Source organism: Diadema antillarum, unplaced genomic scaffold (genome assembly GCF_040938485.1).
Source record: "Diadema antillarum isolate AM-2024a unplaced genomic scaffold, OU_Dant_1.0 scf00000128, whole genome shotgun sequence".
NCBI lineage: Eukaryota > Metazoa > Echinodermata > Echinoidea > Diadematoida > Diadematidae > Diadema > Diadema antillarum.
In genome coordinates this window covers 3,101,416-3,122,567 of record NW_027271017.1, presented here as the reverse complement: position 1 = coordinate 3,122,567, position 21,152 = coordinate 3,101,416, and the positions used below count along the sequence as shown (strand labels likewise).

The following is a 21,152-nucleotide window of genomic DNA, read 5'->3' as shown; positions in this document are numbered from 1 at the left end:
CCTACCTAGGATAGGTCTTGAATCTGTAGCTAGACCTAAACGTTAGATCTACAGTTTCCATGTTTTTTTTTTTGTTGTACTTAGTTTAACTGCATTGTAACCTCGTTAGCTGTGTTGTTCGTCCCCATTCTGTCCTGTTTCATATGTGTTTTTTTTTTCTCTATAGACAGTTAAAATGGTTTCATTTATGGAATAAAAAGGGATATAGATGTGGAATGTAAGGCAAATTGTCAATTTTTGTTTTCGGGCAATGAGACAAAATAACTATCAAGTATCACTTCCTCGGCAATCAGAATGTGTACGCTATCTTTCCTCAGCTGCGCTTCGGAAAGATAGCTATTAGTACACACAGATCGCCTCGGAAGTGATAGTTTGTCCAATCACCTTTACTGCATACTAACCTTAACTATTTGCTTAATATGTACGAATTTTGGGAACTATTAAATATTGTACAGTAGGCATCAAATGCAGTCGTGTGATTGCATTTGTACTATCGCCAAGATTATTCCACAGATTGTAACATAAACAGTATATCTAAAAATTGTACATATACAAGCCTGTCGGGATGTCATAGATTAAAATTTACGTTTTTACATTGTACATGGTTGTTTTGACAATGGTAAATTGATCTGTGTAATCACACAGTCGTACTTCACAGTACGCTTCTATTAAGCGTATTCTACAAATCAATTTCGTTATAACAATGTCAAACCACACTCAAATTCAAGCTCATTCATTCCATGGTTTTATCTAAAATGATAAGAAATATTAAATTTCAGTTATATTTGATATGAACTGATTTATTGGTTCATGCGTTATCATTGTATATGCACAAAAATTACATGTATGTGTACACTGTTGCATATAATTATGCATAATCTTGCGAGGTAGAGATATGATAGAAGAAAGGAAAAAAGTTAAGGAGAGGTTTGTCTGCTTTCACTATAGGTTTACACAAAGTTAGATCATCTGGATCACTGCTCATTAAAGCATTTTGATATGAACTGATTTATTAGTTCATGCGTTATCATATATGTACAAAATAAATGTATTTGTAAACTGTTGCATATAATATGCATAAACTTGCGAGGTAGAGATATAGCAAAAAGGAAAAAAGTTAAGGAGAGGTTTTTCTGCTTTCACTATAGTTTTATCATGTTTATCATAGTAACATCATGTGGATCACTGCTCATCAAAGCATGAAAAAATACTTTCTCAACGATGTACAGGTTAACAGCTGTACATTGGTGGTTCGAATGTCGGTGCATGAGCACATGACAGAACATATTTTACAACAAAGCAGGCATAACATAACATTTCATTAAAGAATAACTAGTATGTCGTGTTGCGTCAGAAATGCTTTAACACTATTTGATTTTACTAAGGTTTTTGCTGTTGTAAATTATTTTATTTTATTTTGCTACAAAACTTATATGTATAATGATGTGCTAAAGGCCCTCCTCTCAAATCTGTAGGCAGTTGTTTCAAAGATCGTCAACAGTTAGCTGTAATTAATAGAATTGAAGCTTGTGCCACAATGATCGATTTTAGGCCCTCTTATTTTTTATGTATATCTATGAATGATTTTCTTTCTCAACCTAACATGCAGTTAAGATATAGTTTATTTGCAGATAAATAATCTGTCATCAGAACTTTTGTATTCTTCTACAATTTCCGTTATCATTACCTTCATATAAGTATCTAATTACTCACTGTTTTGTAAAATGCAGTAATTCTTTAAGCCCACATAAAGAAAGGAAAATATAAAAGTCGATATTGCTGGTATGTTTTGTTGTTATAGAAATTCGTAGACATACGTTTCCTGTAAGTTTTTGATGTATCAATTACTGTCACTTAAGATTACGTCCAGATAATTAAAAAAAATACCGTTATTGTTTTTCGTCAGAACTTTTTTATTCTTCTACTGAACACCAAGCCCTGCTAGGATTGTGTATTTCAGTAATGTCAGATAAAAGCAACTGGTTTGAGAAATCGTATTTGTTCCTGTCTCTGTTCAAGTAGCAGTAACTGATATGGCAACCACAGCGGACGCAACTAATGGACCAACTACACCCCCGCTTAACGGTAAGTTATGATGTGATCAGTTTGCAAAGAAAGCAAATAAACCATGAATATCTCCTTAGAATCACTTAAACGTAAACGTACGAACTAACTATACTACCTGGAAACATGAACGTATACAAACCAAATTAATAAGTACATGCAGTTACTTAGGAAGCCTAGAAAAGTAACGAGAAAGCAAATCATTGTCGCTGGTATGTTTTTCTGTCTTGAAAAACCGTAACCATGTTTTTTTTTTTTTTCTTTTCTTTAACAGTGTTGTATCAAATCTTTAAAGATCTTGATGCAAATATATGCGACAGGTGATATTTTGTCAGAATAGTTTTATCATACCTTGGAAAATATGGAAAGATATTGGCTGGTCATCATCAAAGCTGGTCATCAATTTGCCTATCACTTTTATTTTTTCTTTTTCATGCCTCCGCCATGGAGTGTCGGAGGCATTATGTTTCCAGGTTTTCCGTCCGTCTTTCCGTCAGGTCCGTATGTCCGTCTTCGGCCAGGCTGTCTGTTATCAATTTTTGTCGAGAGCTGCTTAACTAAACAAACTGTTATGGTATCCTAATGAAACTTAGCATGCACATATGTGTAAATGCGCGGCGTTGTGCTTAGATATCGACTTTTCGGTGCATATGCTCCAGTTCAAAGGGAGAAAGATCAATGTCAAATGCTCACAATCTTACTATTTTCCAGGTATCTCCACAATGTATTTTCTTGAAACTTAGTGTGGTATACATCTACTACACCCTAAATAATCTCTAGAGGTCAGGTGAATATGTTAAAATTTCACTTTTATCTCCATAATGAAATTATTCAAAGTATCTTCATGGAACTTGGTACATATGGATATAAAGATTGGCAGTGACTGTCTTGGGAATAAGGGGGTCAAAGGTCAAAGGTCAATTATCAAAGGTCAAGATCAACTCCTCAAAGTTTCACTATTTCCATCATATGTATGCAATGCCTGCAGGATTTTTATTGAAACTTAGTGTATACATGTACTGTATTATCTAATAAAGATTTACTGCGAAAGATTTTTGGCAAAAGGTCAAAGGTAACGCTTCACAGGTCAAATGAAAATGCTTAATTCCAGTTCTTCCTCCACATCTCCACGGCTCAAGGTATCATCATGAAGCTTATAGTACATATATTTATGCATGTACTGCCTGACAGTGTTCCTCTTGAGAATTTTAGGGTCATAGGATCAATGGTCATGTGCCAAATGTCACGTTAGATGCTAAACTTTACTATTGAAAACTGAAATTACGTTTTTTTTCCTTCCATACACTGAAATTACAGAATGTGCAAAGTTATACAGGGGTCAAAAGTCAAGTAAAAATCCTAAACCACTCAAATACTTGCACTCTTCGATAGTATAGCCATTAATCCAAGTAAACCTAGTTCGAGGAATGTGAACAATCAACACATTTGTGACTAATATGTCATGTTGATATGTAGGCAATTCTGTGAAACTCTGGTCACACATTGTCAAGACGTATACCTATTAGGAGAACCATGCATTATGGTGGGGCATACCAGTCGCCATAGCGACATTTCTAGTTTCATGGATCAAATTTCAATAATCTATCTTTATTTACTAGGCCTATCAAATTTCCTCATTAATCTTCTTCTACTTAAAAGAAAATCTAGTTTTCCTTTTAGATGTATGCAGGCATGTCTCTGCAGAGCTGCTAAGGCACAGCATCATTGATTTTTAGCGTTAGATATATGCTTTTCTCATTTTCCTTGTGGACACAATTATTATCGTCATAGGTTCATGCCAAGAGAGTTGTTGTGTGGATCCTGGCTTGAGTTGCTACGTATCCTCAGGATTCTGCTACTGTGACAATGTTTGTACATACTGGAGAGACTGCTGTCCTGACTATAACGACGTATGTGAGGTCGAAGTTACCACTGTGTATGAAGGTAGGACCATTAAAAAAAAAGGATATTTCTTTTTTCAAATGGTTTTTTACAATTATGAACATATTATCTCTACTTATATTGCTTCTTGAGAACAAAGCGTATTACCGAATCTAGCATATTACAGAAGAGGCTTAGAGAAATTCAACAAGGCATTGTTATTAATTGAACATTTGTTAAATTACTTTAACGTACAATGTATCAAAGTAAGATATAACAAAATGCTCCTTCCACAATATTTATAGTTCATTTTCATTCTTTTATAATAAAACAATATTTCGTTTAGACTTCTGTGTTGCAGTCTTATATGACCGATTTTTACTACCTTTCGAGTTCTACCAGGGTAAAAAAAAACCAAAAAAACAAAATAATAAGTAATCAAATGGTTTGGGAAATCGTATCTGCTACCATCTCTTCTCACATAGAACAAACCGATTGGATTACTTTTAACGACGGAGATAATGAAGCAACAATACGACCACTTAACGCTGAGATATGTAGTTTTCAGCGCGAGAGATAATTGTACATTTTCAATTGCAATTGAATGAACTTTTAAGTCCTAAACTAGACAATTTGGACTTAGATGCAGTTATCAGAAAACCCAGAATGATAAAGAAATAGAAGACAAAATCTGTTGTCACCTATGATTGCAATCAACACGTAATTATCTTTTACAAGAAGTCTGTTCAACTTTTCGTAATGTGACTTTTATTAATGCTCATTTCAACCTATTTCTTTCTTTTACATTACAATACGATGATTTGATGTTGATAGTGAGATCTGTCTTTGTGGCCATTAAGCTTCACATCTATTATTTTTCGTCCTAAGACAAAGATGTACTTGTGAAGTGTGCAACGAGTCTACACTATGAAATATTAGCAAGAATTTTATGTTTATGCTTATGATTGGAATGTAGCGTTCAGTGCTTATCAATGGGAAATTAAAAGACAAATTGAAGTCTCTGTTTCCTTTTATAAATCTCAAACAAAAGTGTTCAGAAAGAAAATGCAATATACCAATGAATCAACGTTTGAAATCATTGGATCGTATGATGAACAATTCATAGGCGAATACTTGATAGAGGAAAATAGTTTAGGTTCAACTTGACTTGATTCTAGGTCAAGCCTAACTTGTATTGAAAGACGACACCGCCAAGGGTGTGTGGAATGCTACCATATAGCTACAAAATTATTGCTTAGTGTTTATGCCAACAAATTTGTTATTTTTTTTCAATTCATGTTTATTAGGTTGTAAGAGTATCCATGCCACCATGTGTTAATATGACAAGGATTGTTGACTGCTGTATTGACTGCCATGTGTGTATTAGGGTATAGGCCCTTTAGCGTAAGAAGTCAAATGAAAAATACTTCGTTGAACCTTCTGCATTATCTTAAGATATCAAGTTTTCTCTTTCTCCTATTTTCAAAGCCTGTAAGGATGGTTAGATTCAGTAATATCTGACAAAGGAACTGATTCGAGACATCGTATTTGTCCTTGTTTTTTTTTTCCTCACATAGAAGTAACTGATTTAGTTAACACTGCAACGGACGGAAGTTATGACCCAACAACATCACCGTTCAACGGTAAGGATCTGTTTCATGATAACAATTTTCACAATTTCCGTTACTATCACCTTCATATAAGTATCTAATTACTCATTGTTTTTTTTTTGGGTAAAATGCAGTAATTTTTTAAGCCCCAAAAAAGAAAGGAAAATGTAAAAGTCGATATTGCTGATATGTTTTGTTGTCTTAGAAATTCGTAGACATACGTTTCCTGTAAGTTTTTGATGTATTAATTACTGTCACTTAAGATTACGTCCAGATAATAAAAAAATGACCGTTATTGCACTATACGTTATTATCTCTCAGGGCAAAACAACATTGACTGTGACTTTGAATACGGTATCTGTGGCTGGCAGCAGTCATATTATGATGACTTTGACTGGTCCCGTAATAGTGGTGGTACCTCGTCGACCAACACAGGACCAAGCGGGGACCATACAACCGGTTGTAAGCATTTACACTATTTGTTGCCTTTTCGCAGGATACATCTGTTTTTTCTCTCTCTCTGAAAAACGCTAGTAGCTCAGCTCTCTCTTTAACTTCGATTTTGATTATCTTTCTTGTTTATCTTGCTAGTGGAAGGACGTAGTTTATATGTGACCCTGCACCTCAAAACAAACAAAAAGTCGGCAGACAAGAATTTCTAGTTAAGACCATATTCTGAAAGAGCAGACTTTAAGCTTTAAAATGATGTATAACTCAAATCAAATGGACTCTCCTAACCTATCTAAATATTGGAAAGAAAGCACAAACTCAGGAAAAGTGTGAACTGAGAAAAGAGGCTCTGAAGTACAGTGTCTATTCAAGCGCTTAAGCTTTACCAAACCGTGCTGGCTGTGCGATGAATGGGACAAAAAACAGGAAGTAAACCACCAGAATAACAACAATGAAGGGATTTATCAGATTAAACTGAAATTAAGCATGCCTCATTAACACATTCTGTCCATAATTAATGCCAACTTTCAAAGCAGTAGCACTATCCTTTCAAAGGTTATTAGAGTTGACAGTGAAGAGTGTGGACAAGGTTTTTCAGAAATGAAAAAGGGATTCTAAAGACACACCTAATCACACTATTCTACCAAAAATGTTCGAGATAAACTGCTAAAAACAAAACACACACACTTTCCTGCCCGTTTTATGATACCAAATTTTAGCATAGTGTAAAAGAAGACCCGCTCTTTCACAAAATATGAAAAAGTCAAGTTCGGCTAGGTTGACCCATTTCACTTATTTTCAGTCCTCGCGCAAAATCAGTGTGTGCGACTTTATGTTCGTTTTGAGGTGCACGGTCACATATGTGCCTTGGAGGCTGATGACTTGAAGCTACCTTTGAATTCATTCAAAACTTATTTCTTTTACAGGTTAAAAGTATTAACTTTTGGGAAAACGAGCTGTTCTTTGTTTCTAGGATTAATAAACCTTCGAAACTGCGAACCTTTTATCATTTGATGGGATAAACTTTCGGAATAACGAATGACCCTCGGAGTGAAGGACCATGACCGTATATATTCTTTTCTCACTGTGTTGGTTCTTTTTTTTTTTTTTGTTACATTGATTTTTCTGTGCAGACGGATATTACATGTACATCGAGACGTCTTCTCCACGTTATTACGGCCAAAACGCTCGCCTAACCAGCCCTGCCCAATACCGCAATGGGCCCCAGTGTCTGACATTTTGGTATCATATGTACGGCAGCACAATCCATTCACTGAATATCTACAAGTCACCATCAATGTCCCCAAGTTCAGATGACATGGTTTTCTATCTTGATGGAACAAGTGGCAACGGGTGGTATAAAGCAGAGGTTAGTTATTGCAGAGGTATTTTTATTAAACGTCACATTTTCTTTGACATTATGATTAAAAAAATGTAGTATGGACCTATCAGTCATTGTAATCATAAAATGACAGTGACAGAGAGAGAGAGAGAGAGAGAGAGAGCAATTAGATATGAAAATTATGTCATACATAACAGTTTCCATTTTTGCCAACAACCGTTGTTGACATATAGCAAGACAAAAATATCTCCAATGGAATATCGAACTATCACTTGTTTGATAGTCTCTCTGTTAATAATATAAACGCTTATTATATAAATCTGTCTGGTCATTTTTCCTCCTCGTTGAAATATACACAACAACATTCTAGCAGGTCTTGTGTAAAGTCTTTGGAGATATAGGTAATTCGCGGGAAACGGGATAATTCTCATTCCAGTTTTATGGAGAAATAATCGTGCTCGGCATGAAGTGGAATGGATTTAGAGTTAAGCACGCAAAAACCCTGTTTGGAACAAAAATATGTGTTTGATATCATGGCGAAATCATGTCGACATAATATTTCAAAATGTTTTCAGCTCACCTGAGCCGAAGGCTCAAGTGAGCTATTACGATCGCTCTTCGTCCGGCGTCCGGCGTCCGGCGTCCGTCGTCCGTTGTTCGTCGTGCGTCGTGCGTCGTGCGTAAACTTTTTACATTTTCATCTTCTTCTTGAGAACCACATGCCCAATTTTCACCAAACTTGGCAGGTAGCATCCCTAGGGGGATAGGATCTCAATTTGTTTAAATGGGCACCATGCCCCACCCAGGGGCCCCCCAGAGGGGCCCAAACGCCCCAAATTAAGGAATCTTAAAAATATTCTTCTCTAGAAACAGAAGTGATAGAGCAAAGTTAATACTATGATTTGGTACATTGATGATTGTAGTTTCAAGTTTGTTCATGGCGGAATCTGAGGTGCCCCCCTTGGGACCCAGGGGAGGGGTCCTAACAAAGCCCAAATTGTACATTTTCATCTTTTTATTGAAAATGCCGTGATGAATTTTCACCAAACTTTGCAGGTAGCATCCCTAGGGGAATAGAATCTCATTCGTATAATATGGGCACCATGGTCCACCTGGGTGCTCCAGAGGGACCGAACCCACCCACCCCATGGTGTGAAAGCTTTAAAGATTTTCTCTAGAACCAGAAGTGATTGAGCTAAGTTAATACAATGAACTAGTATATTGATGACTGTTGTTTCAAGTTAGTTCATTGCAAAATCAGGGGTGCCCCCCTCCCCCTTGGAATCCAAGGGAGTGGGATGGGACGGGTCCAAATGGTGATTTAAATTTTGCATGTTCATACTCGTTGAAAACCCCTTGATGAATATTCACCAAACTTGGCAGGTACATTTGTAGCATGCCAGGGAGTTTAGATATCTCAATTTGTTCAACAGGGCATCTTGTTCATCTTTGGGGACCCGAGGGGGCCTAATTCCCCCCCCCCCCCACACACCCATTGAGGAACAGTTCTTCTCTAGTACCAGAAGTGATAAAGTAAAATTACTTTGAGGTTGTACAGTGTACGTTGATGACTGTAGTTCCAAGTGGATCCAAATTCAGACCTAAATTTTCACCTTTTGCTGAAAACAACATACTGGATTTTCACCAAACTTGGCAAGTACCATTTCTTGGGAGATAGACTTTCAAAGTGTTTGAATGGGCACCGTGCTTTCCTTAGGGGCCCCAGGGGTCTAATCCTCCTAAATTAAGGAATATTCAATAATATTCTTCCGTAGAATCAAACGTGATAGGGCTTTAAAGTCTTTTTTTTTACGTACTGCATAGTCCAACATTTTATAAAGTACAGTGTACTTGACAGGTATTTTTACCAGTGTGATGGTATATGCAAATAGACACAATGCCCCCAGCACTCAAAGCTAACCCCACCACAAGTTTCCAATGTTCTCAGGTAAGAGTCTGCTAGAATGCATGGATGGTGAGCGCGAGACCCCCGGGTCTCTTGGTTTTTTTTTATCACACTAGATCTCCATCGACAATTACACTCAGCCATTCTACATTACCATGGAAGGTATACGTGGGAGTAGCTTCACAGGTGACATCGCTATAGATGACATTGTGTTTTTTCAAGGCCCCTGCCAGCAAGGTACTCAATTTATAATTATTATGATAATTATATCATACGCTCATGAAAAAAGAAATATGGTTCGTAATATAATTATCTCTATATAATCAGAGAAAAAGAAAGAGATAGACGGTAGTCGAAGTTGACATAGCTCTCCCGCAAAAAAAAACAATATAATATATACATATACCGGGTGTCCCAAAAAAAGCGGAACGGTGGATTTTCAGTACCATGCGTTCTAAAAGTGATATCTTTTTTGACATCATTAGAAAGAAATTCTTCCGCAGAAGGCAATGATACCAAAATCATTAAATTTGGTTCAGTACTTTTTATTCTACGCCAATTTCTGTAAATGCAGTCATTTTCATTGTATGAGAAAATAATTTGAGTGCGACACGCGATCCATACGGTGAATATTGTGTAAGTTCAGTGATCCATGTCACCAAAAGATACAGCTTTCACATTGGCGCGTGGGCCAGGAAAAAAAAAAACACAGTGTGTGTCTGTCTGTCTGTCTGTGCGTGCGTGTGCGCGCCCAATGTGAAAGATGTATCTTTTGTTGACATGGATCAACGAGCTTATACAATTCACCGTATGGAACGGGTGTCGCACCCAAATTATTATCTCGTAAGTCGCAGAAATCCGGCGAAATTTGAAAATGACTGCATTTACAGAAATTGGCGTAGAATAAAAAGTACTTTACCAAATTTAATGATTTTGGTATCATTGTCTTCTGCGGAAGATGCTCTTTCTAATGATGTCAGAAATTATATCACTTTTAGAACGTAAGATACTGAAAAGCCACCGTTCCGCTTTTTTTTTTTGGGGGGGGGGAAGGGGGGGGGACACCCGGTATAATATATATATATATATATATATATATATATAGAGAGAGAGAGAGAGAGAGAGAGAGAGAGAGAAAAAAAAAATTTGGGAAATAAAAAGCAGAAACAAAACAAAATACCTCAAGTGGATGGCTAGTAACTGATCAATGGGAATCAGTGGCAATGCTGGGGGATAATTGTTCCAATCCTTGTGAGATTCATTTAAGAGTACATAAGGTATCTATTGTGTGAAAATTATTTGATTCAGAATGTTCTCATATTCAAGTAATGTGCAGTTGAATGTTTCCAGGTTAGCATGCCTGTACAGTGACGGGGCGATCGTTAAAGGGCCGTAAACGATCGCCCCGTCACTACACAGGCATATAATCAGGGAACAATCAACTGCACATTACGTGAATATGAGACCATTCTGAAGCAAATAATTTTCACACAACAATAGATTTTTAATGTACTCAGAATTCCACAAGGATTGGAACAATTATCCCCCCAGCATTCCCATTGATTACCACTGATCAGTTACTAGCCATCCCCTTTAACGAATAAACAGGACGCAAGAGTGAAGAAGAAAGAAACATTTTTTTTTCTTCATTTGCATAAAGACTGTGTTTCCATCGCGAATTGATATGATTTGCCCTTCCAATAAATGGATAATCTTCAAATATCAATCCAAATATAAAATGAGGAAGAATTGAAGTATTTAGCCTAATAAGATTCCGTTTGGCATTATCTAAAATGAAAAGTCGTGGAGCAGTTTTGTACAATTACTGCAAGGTAGTCATGTCCAGTGTGTTTTTTTTTTTTTAATGTCAAGTCCGACTTGTTGGAGGGGGAGACGACACTCGGGGGAGAGTGGAAATGTACTACAATGGTCGTTGGGGGACTGTTTGTGATGACTATTGGAACATGGAAGAAGCCAACGTGGTGTGTCGGATGATGGGCTTTGAGGGTGCCTTAAGTTATTCTTGCTGTGCTGTATACGGCCAGGGATCTGGCCCGATTCTGTTGGACGACGTCCAATGCACAGGCACAGAGAGCAAGTTGGCAGATTGCAGACACAACGGATACGGAATGCACAACTGTTGGCATGGTGAAGACGCTGGTGTTGAGTGCATACCGACAGGTAAATGCTTGACGTTTTACAGTCCTAATGCACGTATTTATGCACTGAACAGTTTTTGCTGTACAAATTTGACTGTCGGAATGAGGAGATTGAGCTGAACCAAATAAATTCCTATTAGGGACTACACTTCCTCAGAGTAACGTTGATGTATTGACTTATAGGAAGAACTTTGTGAAAACATGTAATCAGAACTTTGCGGCTGTACAACCTATGTATATATCTAAAGCATTGGAGGAAACTTAGTGGCTACATGCTGAGATCAACCTGATCATATTTAAATCAACATGATCAAAGTAATGTTTCACAATCAACAGATTAGAATTGTCGAATGCAACTAAGATTTACATTTCATACTGACAGTGAAAAAAAAAAACCCAGACTTTTCACAAATCGCGTGTGCTAACACTTCTCAACTGAATAAATTATAGCTGGGACAAATTTGAGTATTGGAATGATGATTAGAGTCAATGAAATAAAAAAGCGGTCGAGTGTGAAAAGAAAAGTAACTCCTTCGTCAGAGTCACGTCACTTTAAGTTTTGTTTTTGCTGTAATGGTGAAAGATAAAGGATGTGACATCGAAGAGTTTCGTGGTTGTAAAAGTGTAGTTGTGTAGAAATGGTTGCAAAATGTAAAGCTGTCGCTTGGCGGAAATCTAAACGGTAACTTTTCAACCTGATCAAGTTGAAATTCAATGTGATGCTCATAATCCGTTCCTGTAAAGCAGATCAAATTCATAAAGCAAATCGAATTGATACTGTAGAAATATAATCCGTTGGTATTGGATCTATGAGATACTATATCTGCATATGACATGCATGTCTTTGATACTACTATGAACATAATCTGATATCTGTTTATTTGTTGTTGTTTTTTAACTTTATGACGCCTCGTGAACAGCGTGCCGCAAAAATATCCCTTCATTTAGCATATATACTAAAAAAAGTAATAAGAAGAAAAGAATATATGCTTCAAACAATTTCTATACTAATCAATAATTATGCGCGACATGCTTTGGAAAAGTGATACATCATCAAACCCCAATAGACCTTTTATAGTCCACCATACATTGTAGGTTTATGCTAAACAGCACTGAAAGACATTATTGAGGGGGCGGGGAGTATTCAAACAATCACATTTGTACATGAATTATGTTACAAATAATATTTCTACATTTATTTCATCATTACATTATTCATCCATGGCAGTGCATCAATCCAAGGCTGGTTATTTTGTCTGTTCAAAATACACACACAAAATCACTACCGTAAAATACATCGTGCCAAATCTTTTCTGGACCTTAAATACGCTAATACATTACTGGCAAGTGCTATCATGTGTTTTTCATTTCAAGAAAAGAGAATATAGAAAAAGACTACTCGGTAGCTGATAATTGAATATAGCAAACTTTAGGACCTATCGTCGACCTTGTTGGTCATGTTGAGTTTTCCCAATTCGAATTCACTCAAAAGGCTTATGTAGCAAAGTGCTTCCTTTATACGATCATTAGCATTCAATAATCAGTTCCCTGTTGTTGTTTTTTTTATCTCAAGGAAAATTATTTACTGAAAGGAACAAAGGGTATATATGCCGATGATTCATCTTTAGGAAATGATTTGAAAGCTGCTTTGGGTGTTTGTAGGAAATTTTTCTATTTTCTAGTCTTGTCCTATGTTGTTCACGTCTATGATAGTAAGTGTATTTATCTGTGAATCTAATTCTCAGTGGGCTTCCAGACTTCTTCCTCTTTTTTTTTCTCATTTTGTATTTATGATGCTTCAATTAATCTTTCCATTGATGCTACTATTCCAGAGGGGCCCACATTCTACAAGCTCTGCCTTTTTAGTGGGTTTCTCCATTTTTCGCACTTAAAGCAAAGTTAATTTATTTCGATCACTTCTGTTTTTTTTTTACTATAATGTATAATTACTATAAGATCCTCCTCAATTGTTCTACATTCTTTTCGATACATAAGGTTCTGTTTACCTTATTCTCTGTTGTCAAAAGAAGTGTTACTTATATGTTTTGTCGAAAAATGAAATAAACTTTGAATTGAAATCGAAATTGAATTGAACTTGAATTTACGTCAAATCCAACTTGAAGTAGGGAAAGACGACACCCAAGGAGTTTTGAATTCTACCATAATCAATCAATACAGATACCACTGTGATGTATTTATGCCAAAAAAATGCTTTGTGAATTCATGTTTGTTGACTGGTGAGAGCATCCATCCTTTCTTAATATGACAAGAATTTTAACAACTCGGGGCCACAGCTAAATTTCTTGACTATCATGTCTGTGTTAAGGAGTGAGGCCATTTAGCGTATGAAATCAGATGAAGTATACTTCGTCAAACTTTCTGTACTGTATTAAGAGACCGTTTTCTCTTATTTTCTTAACCTGCAAGGGTGATTAGCTTCAGTAATGTCTGACAAAGGATCTGGTTGACACGTTTTATCTCTCCTTGCCTTTTCTCACATACAAGTGACTGATTTACTTACAACAACGGACGGAAGTTATGAACCAACAACATCACTGCCCTACGGTAAGATATGTGGGGATCACTTCCATGATAACAATTCTTTAAGTTATTTCATTACCACTTTAAATAGAGGGCCTAACTATCCAAGTGTTCCCTGTTTTGTGACATCGGACCTACACTAATCATTTAAGCCTAAAAACGAAAGTCAAATTGAACAAAAAATCTTACTGATATGTTATGTTGGCAAAACTATTCAGAATCCTACCTTATTTCTGAGTGACTGATGCATCAATGTTGCGAAGTATGCTAAGATTACCAAATAAAATTACCGTTATTTCAACATCCTACTATCTCTCAGGGCAAAGCAACATTGACTGTGACTTTGAATACGGTACCTGTGGCTGGCAGCAGTCATATTATGATGACTTTGACTGGTCCCGTAAAAGTGGAGGCACTTCGTCGTGGTACACCGGACCTGGCGGGGATCATACAACCGGCTGTAAGCGCTTTAAGTATCAATTTCATTTTCTTACCTTAAGTATTTCTTTATGTTTTTCAAATTGTACCTTCTCCATTTTCAGATTACAGAACAATAAAAACAACACACCTCACTATGTTTGTGGATAGATGAGACTTTTTAATAACGAGCCTCATTTCATTTTGAAATTCAACACACCTTCGGATTGTCAAACCATCTATGTAATGAAATTTGGGATTAACGAACGTTCTGTGTATTAAAGAGACTGTATCCGTATTTTGTTCTTTCTTTTATTGAGTGAACTGTATGATATCATTCATTTCCTGTGACATTTTCTTTTCCTCGTAGACGGATATTACATGTACATCGAGACATCTTCAGGTTCTTACGGACGAGACGCACGCCTTATCAGCCCCGCCCAGTATCGTAACGGGCCCTTGTGCTTCACATTTTGGTATCATATGCACGGTAGCACAGTCCATTCACTTAATGTATACAAGTCAGCATCAACAACACCAAGTTCAAGTGACGTATTATTCTCACTTAATGGAACTATCGGAAACGCGTGGTATAAAGCACATGTAAGTTATGTCAGAGATATTTCTATATAATTTGTACGTAAATACAGTAAATGATAGATAACGTCACAGAGGGATGTGTATTAAGAAAGTGAATCATCACAATTGAATGGCAACATTTACGCAGCCTTTAATAATCAAGACAGAGATAATGACACGGGGCAGGGGAGAAAGAGATCAATGTTAATCACTCAAATGGACAATAATATAAACCTTGATTTTATTAGCTGTGTGCTACAAACTGGTCTGGTGAGTAATTTCTCCTCTTTAACCTCATGACAACAGGATCCTGATAGGTCTTGATTTAAGCCCTATATAGGGGGAAATTGGAAACTCGGGAAACATCATCCTTAGGTTGAAATCTCTTTAATCATGACGAAATCATTCATAGAACATTGTTATCGCACATGCCACATGAAATAACTCATTTCACACTTATCAAAAATTATTATGCCACTTTAAAAAAAAATCGTCTAAGCAACCCACTGATAACTACACTAAACAAATACATTAATTATCTTGTGATTTCTCTGGCTGCATGGAATTGTTATGAGAATTTGCACATTACATTTTTTTTTGTGTTCATCACCAGGTCTCCATTGACAGTTACACCCAACCATTCTACATTACCATGGAAGGGGTACGTGGGAGTAGCTTCACAGGTGACATCGCTATAGATGACACTCGGCTTTCTCATGGATCCTGCCAGCAAGGTACATTATAAGGCCCATGAAAAGCAAAACATGAGGGTGCTCGTATTCATTTCAGTCAAGGTTCACCTGAATTCCAGATCAACATATGAAATGCATAGGTGACTGTAACCACCTATATAACTGGGAGATAAATAAGGGAGAGAAACCAATGGATATATATATATATATATTTTTTTTTATCATGGCTACTACTAACACATTGATCAATTCAGTGCTTATTTACGTCGATGTAGGGCAATTTGTCAATCAGTTGCAATGGAAACATCTCGACGGAAGAATTTCATGAATTTGGGTAATAAAGCAGTACCCGCTGCATGCTATAAGGATTAGAACCAACACTTGCTGCCGCGCGAAAGCTCGCTGGTCTAGTGGAGATGACGCCTGTCCGGTGATCAGGAGGTCGTAGGTTCGAATCCTGCTCGAGTATGTACGCCCAGGATTTTTTTTTTTTTTGTTATCATGGCTACTCCTAAAACACTGATCAATTCAGGGCTTATTTACGTCGATGTAGGGAAATTTGTCTATCAGTTGCCATGAAAACATCTCAATAGAAGAATTTCATGAATTTGACTACACTGCAAAAAGTCCGGTGTTAAATAGTGAACACCGAGCTGGTGTTAAATCTTCGGTGCTCATTTATGGTGTTAAATTAACACCTACGGGTGTCATTTCCAAATTTTAAACTGTTTTTTGAAGAGTTTCTTAGTAACTGCACTTCTTGTTGATTTTTAATTTAAACCAGACGATCAAGAATTTTACATTAAAATACTAGATTTTTGAAAAAATGTGAAAATAAATTTACACCAAAGTAACACCAGCTGGTGTGGTCCCTTATTGAAGCTGGACGGGTGTTAAACCATTGATATTAACACCAGCAAATATCATATCAACACCATGTGGTGTCATATTTGAATTAACACCAGTACAGTGTCAAAATAACACCAGGTACAGTGTCAAATTAACACCACGAAGTGTCAGGTGAACACTTTTCAACACCATCACAGTGCATTTTTAACACCTGTGGGTGTGGTCCTTTATTGAAGTTTGATCGGTGTTAGATTTAACACCCGTGGTGTTAAATCTAACACCGATGTTTTTACAGTGTAACAAAGCAGCACCCGCTGCATGCTATAAGGATTAGAACCAACACTTGCTGTCGGGCGAAAGCTCGCTGGTCTAGCTGGAGATGACGCCTGTCCGGTGATCAGGAGGTCGTAGGTTCGAATCCTGCTCGAGTATGGCATTGTACGCCCAGGATTTTTATTTTCATGGCTACTACTAAAACACTGATCAATTCAGTGCTTATTTACGTCGATGTAGGGAAATTTGTCAATCAGTTGGAAGTAAATTGTTCTTGGCTTCCACGAATACTTTGATGGCCCTCGCTGGTTTATAAGAATTCCTTCTTCTCTTGATGCCATGGGTCATCAGGTAGAACATGGCAGAACATAACATTTCTATTGACAATTGAAAAGTCGTGTACAATTGAATTAATGTGCACTCATGTAAGCTAGTCACACCAAACGTTGTCATTAGATTGCAATGGCACGTGTATTATCATCCATACTATTTTCCATTAGATTGCAATGGCACGTGTATTATCATCCATACTATTTTCCATTAGATTGCAATGGCACGTGTATTATCATCCATACTATTTTCCAGAGGGTTAGCGTGAACGAAATGTTTTAGCAGCTTAATACACATACGTACAAAACTGTCTGAATCCAACGTTTTTCATTTTTATACGTGGATAGAATTTTTCTCGCAATTTCATTCATCTTTATGATTAAATAGGCCTTTATAGCTGCTGTTTAATCGAAATTGATTCGCCATCCTTCGCTATCATATTTTGTAACCGTGCATCGCTAAACCAACAATAGTCACACCACCCCTGATTTTACGTGGTGACACACAAAAAAAGGTAAAATGGGTCAACAAATTTAATCTTGAGTTTTGTAAAAGAGCTACCCTTTTTCTACATTATTCTTAAAGGGATGGTACAGTATTGGTGGAGATGAGAATTGGGCTTTTAACTTTTTTGCAAAAAAACAAGAAAGCACTTATAATATAGTACAGAGGATACCATTTTAAGAGGAATTCAAAGTTTATTTGATGGAAATCGGGTTTAGAATGACTGAAACATCCAAAAAGAAAATAAAACAAAGCGATCGTAATAAAGTGGATGGGTCCCACACTTTATTAGAATCGCTCTTTTTTGGATATCTCAGCCATTTCAAAACCAATTTTCATCAAATAGGCGTTGAATTCCTCAAAGAATTACATTCCCTTTCACATTTCATAAGACATGTAAGAGGTTTCTCATTATTTCACCAAAAAATATTAGAAAACTGAAATTAAGTCTCAACCAAAACTGTACGATCCCTTTAAGTTTGGGATCATGAAATGAATGGGAAAGTGTTTTTTCAGCCATTTTTTGACAACCCCTCTGTAGCATAGTGTGATCAGGTATGTCTTAGAGGTCTTTCATATCTTGAAAATCCTTTGCACACTTTTCACTTTCAATTCTAATAAAAAGACTATGCCACAGCTTTGAATGTTGGCATATATCAGAATCTGCCCTTAACTAAAAACCATGTTTTGCGACTTTTTTGTTGGTTTAAATAGTGATGCAGGGTCACATTGAATTCTTCATTCAGATCAGATGCAATGTAAATTACATCATGTTTTCATCGTAATACAATAAATATCCATTGTACATTTAAGCACGCAACTGAAGTGAATCAGAACATGGAGATTTTCAAAACCCTAAAAGTACGCAAAGATCAAAACAGAAACCTTGACGCTGATCCGTCATGTTAAAAATTCTATATTCATCCTTGGTTTTTTTCCATGACAAAATATACCACTAAATGTTAGAGAAACTATTAAGAAACAGATTTGTGCTAAACGAATTGGCAGTTGGAATTGAAGGCTAAAAAAGTCGGTTCCGCTGAAGCAGAAAAATAGATGTAAATACTTCCTTGGCGCAGATTATTGAAAGAATGCTATTTCACGTCAAAATGAATAATATGATAGGGTGGGAACAAGGTTTCGCGTTGTAAAGCCAAATAGCTGTTATTTTGTAGAAATCTCAACGGTATCATCATAACATCATATGAAGTACATGTTACCGCGACATCCAAGGAACTGCTAATGTCAACCGATTTACAAAGCGATCAAACGACGAAAATACAAATTCCTTTAAAGTGGAATCTATGAATCATGGTTGCCAGCATTTTTTTTTTGAAGCAAACAAAGACCAATATACTCATCAGTCACCTAATTGAAAAAAAAAAATGGAAATTTGCTTCAAAATCTTGTCGATTAGGAGATCCACAGGCGTATAAAATAGTGTTCTATCAAGGAACATTAGAAGGGTCCATTTCTTTTCTTTTTTTTTTTTCATTTTAGAGCCCAAAGTCCGACTTGTTGGAGGGGAAGACGACACCCAAGGGAGAGTGGAAATCTACTACGATGGTCAATGGGGGACTGTCTGTGATGATTGGTGGGATATCGAAGACGCCAACGTGGTGTGTCGAACGCTGGGCTTTCAGGGCGCCTTACATTATTCTTGCTGCGCCGAGTACGGACAGGGATCTGGCCCGATTCTACTGGACAACGTTGAATGCAATGGCACGGAGAGTAACTTGGCAGATTGCCAACACAACGGATACGGAGTGCACGACTGTAGTCACTATGAAGACGTTGGCGTTAAATGCATACCGACAGGTAAATGCGAACACATGTGTATTACAATGTTATTATTTTGAACGAATTTGACCGATGGGATGAGAAAGGTGAATTGAGAAGGAAAGTGCTTAAGGTGAAGCAGAAAAGTAACTACAACTCGCAATGTAGAGAAGGCACGAATTAGAAGTTGGAAATTAATAAAACATTTATATTAAAAGCTTAAATAACAATGAGCAAATGGCATTGATTACATTAAAATAAAGGGAAGAGAATTTGGTGAAGACAAAATGCCAACATGCTTATAAGCACACACGTATTCGAATATATTTGTATTTAATTTCATCACGAATTAAGAGTATGTGAATGTGTGTTATGAGGCTATGGAAGAAAGACACTGAACACAAAATCAAGCAACTTGAAATTGGATCATCAACGTATTAAGAGAGGATAATGTAAAACAGCAGGCTAGAAGGGTTCGAAAAGGAGCGGCAACTTACAATAACTATAAAGTAGATCTGGTAATTTGAGATTCTGAGAGTATTGAATAATATCTTGTGGAGGATCATTCCAAAATTTGGGCTCGGTGAAGACAATGTGATTGTTTTTTGAACTTAGAGTGTGCAGGTACGTAGAGGGTAAACTTAATCATTCAGTGTTGTCGGGTAGGCATGAATTGCTTGTTATTTTTCGCGTGTTTTTTTTTCTTCGTATGAGTAAATGGCAAGCGAGTCGTTAACAGGTAATTGATGCATTTATATCTTCAAATTCATTCAGCAACTTTTAGTAATCTATTTTCATAGAATAAATTATAGGTGTTAGAATGGAAAAAACAAACAAACAACTGACCAGGTTGCCCAATCGAAGAGGCAATTGGCTATTATCCAGACCTAAAAATTCGGATGATTCCACTTGAAGTGAATAATTATTACTCTTTTCTAAATAAAAATGCAAATGACTGACTCAATTACTTAATTACTTAATTAAATCTGGTTTTCTTTTCATTGAAAGACAACTTGATGTTTGCTTCAATCTACTTCTGAGCTTATTCTACTTGTTTGGATGTTGGGTTTCGATGTGATTTTTTTTTTTTTAAATCGCCGGTTAACAGAAAAAAGGACAAAACGTTAAATGGATTTTGGATATAAGTTATAAAAGAGTAAACGACAACAAATCCGAACGTGAACCTTGTGAGTCTTCAATATATATATATATATATATATATATATATATTTATATATGTATAGAATTTGTTTTCCACGTATCAAATATTGCAACGGGTCGTCATTATAACAATACAGTGTGTCGAGAAATATTCCCACGATATTTCTCTAATTGTCAGTAGTTTGGACTACTTTGTCTATAAAAGTGAGCAAAGTATGTCTATACAATTTTTTTTAAAGGTTAATAAAAGGATCAGTATTTCGCGTAGAAACTATTCTATGAAAATAGTTGGGGGTAAACATCACAAATTGATTTGTGAAAAAAAAAATAGGCCTGTGGACAGCAAAAGTATAACATCAACATGATCAAATTAACTTCATGCTTGAACGACACACTCAGGATCTGCCTATGTAAAAGGGAGCATAGAGAAGGTTAATGCAGTGAAGATGCACATCCCTTATTTAGAATGTAAGACATAATGTTGTTTCTAACCCAAACTGGCATTGGAGCCTGCCAACAGACTTCAATGAAGATCATTTTCTATGACTTCATAACTTCTTGCGGAAATTGTACAGCATTTATCTCTCAGTTGTTTTGGCTCTACCACAAAGTTAC

The 21,152-nt window shown here is 36.4% G+C and overlaps 1 protein-coding gene across 1 annotated transcript in view; it reads left to right on the top strand.

Annotated features, from left to right (window-relative positions):
* Positions 1-8,450: 8,450 nt before the first annotated feature.
* LOC139720483 (scavenger receptor cysteine-rich domain-containing group B protein-like) overlaps positions 8,451-21,152 on the top strand; it is a 51,201-nt gene continuing 38,499 nt past the window's right edge. Inside the window, exons 1-4 of the mRNA XM_071631837.1 lie at positions 8,451-8,497; positions 11,299-11,434; positions 15,563-15,683; positions 19,092-19,433. Of these exons, the coding sequence (XP_071487938.1) occupies positions 8,451-8,497; positions 11,299-11,434; positions 15,563-15,683; positions 19,092-19,433 (646 nt within the window). The remainder of the gene's footprint in view (positions 8,498-11,298; positions 11,435-15,562; positions 15,684-19,091; positions 19,434-21,152) is intronic.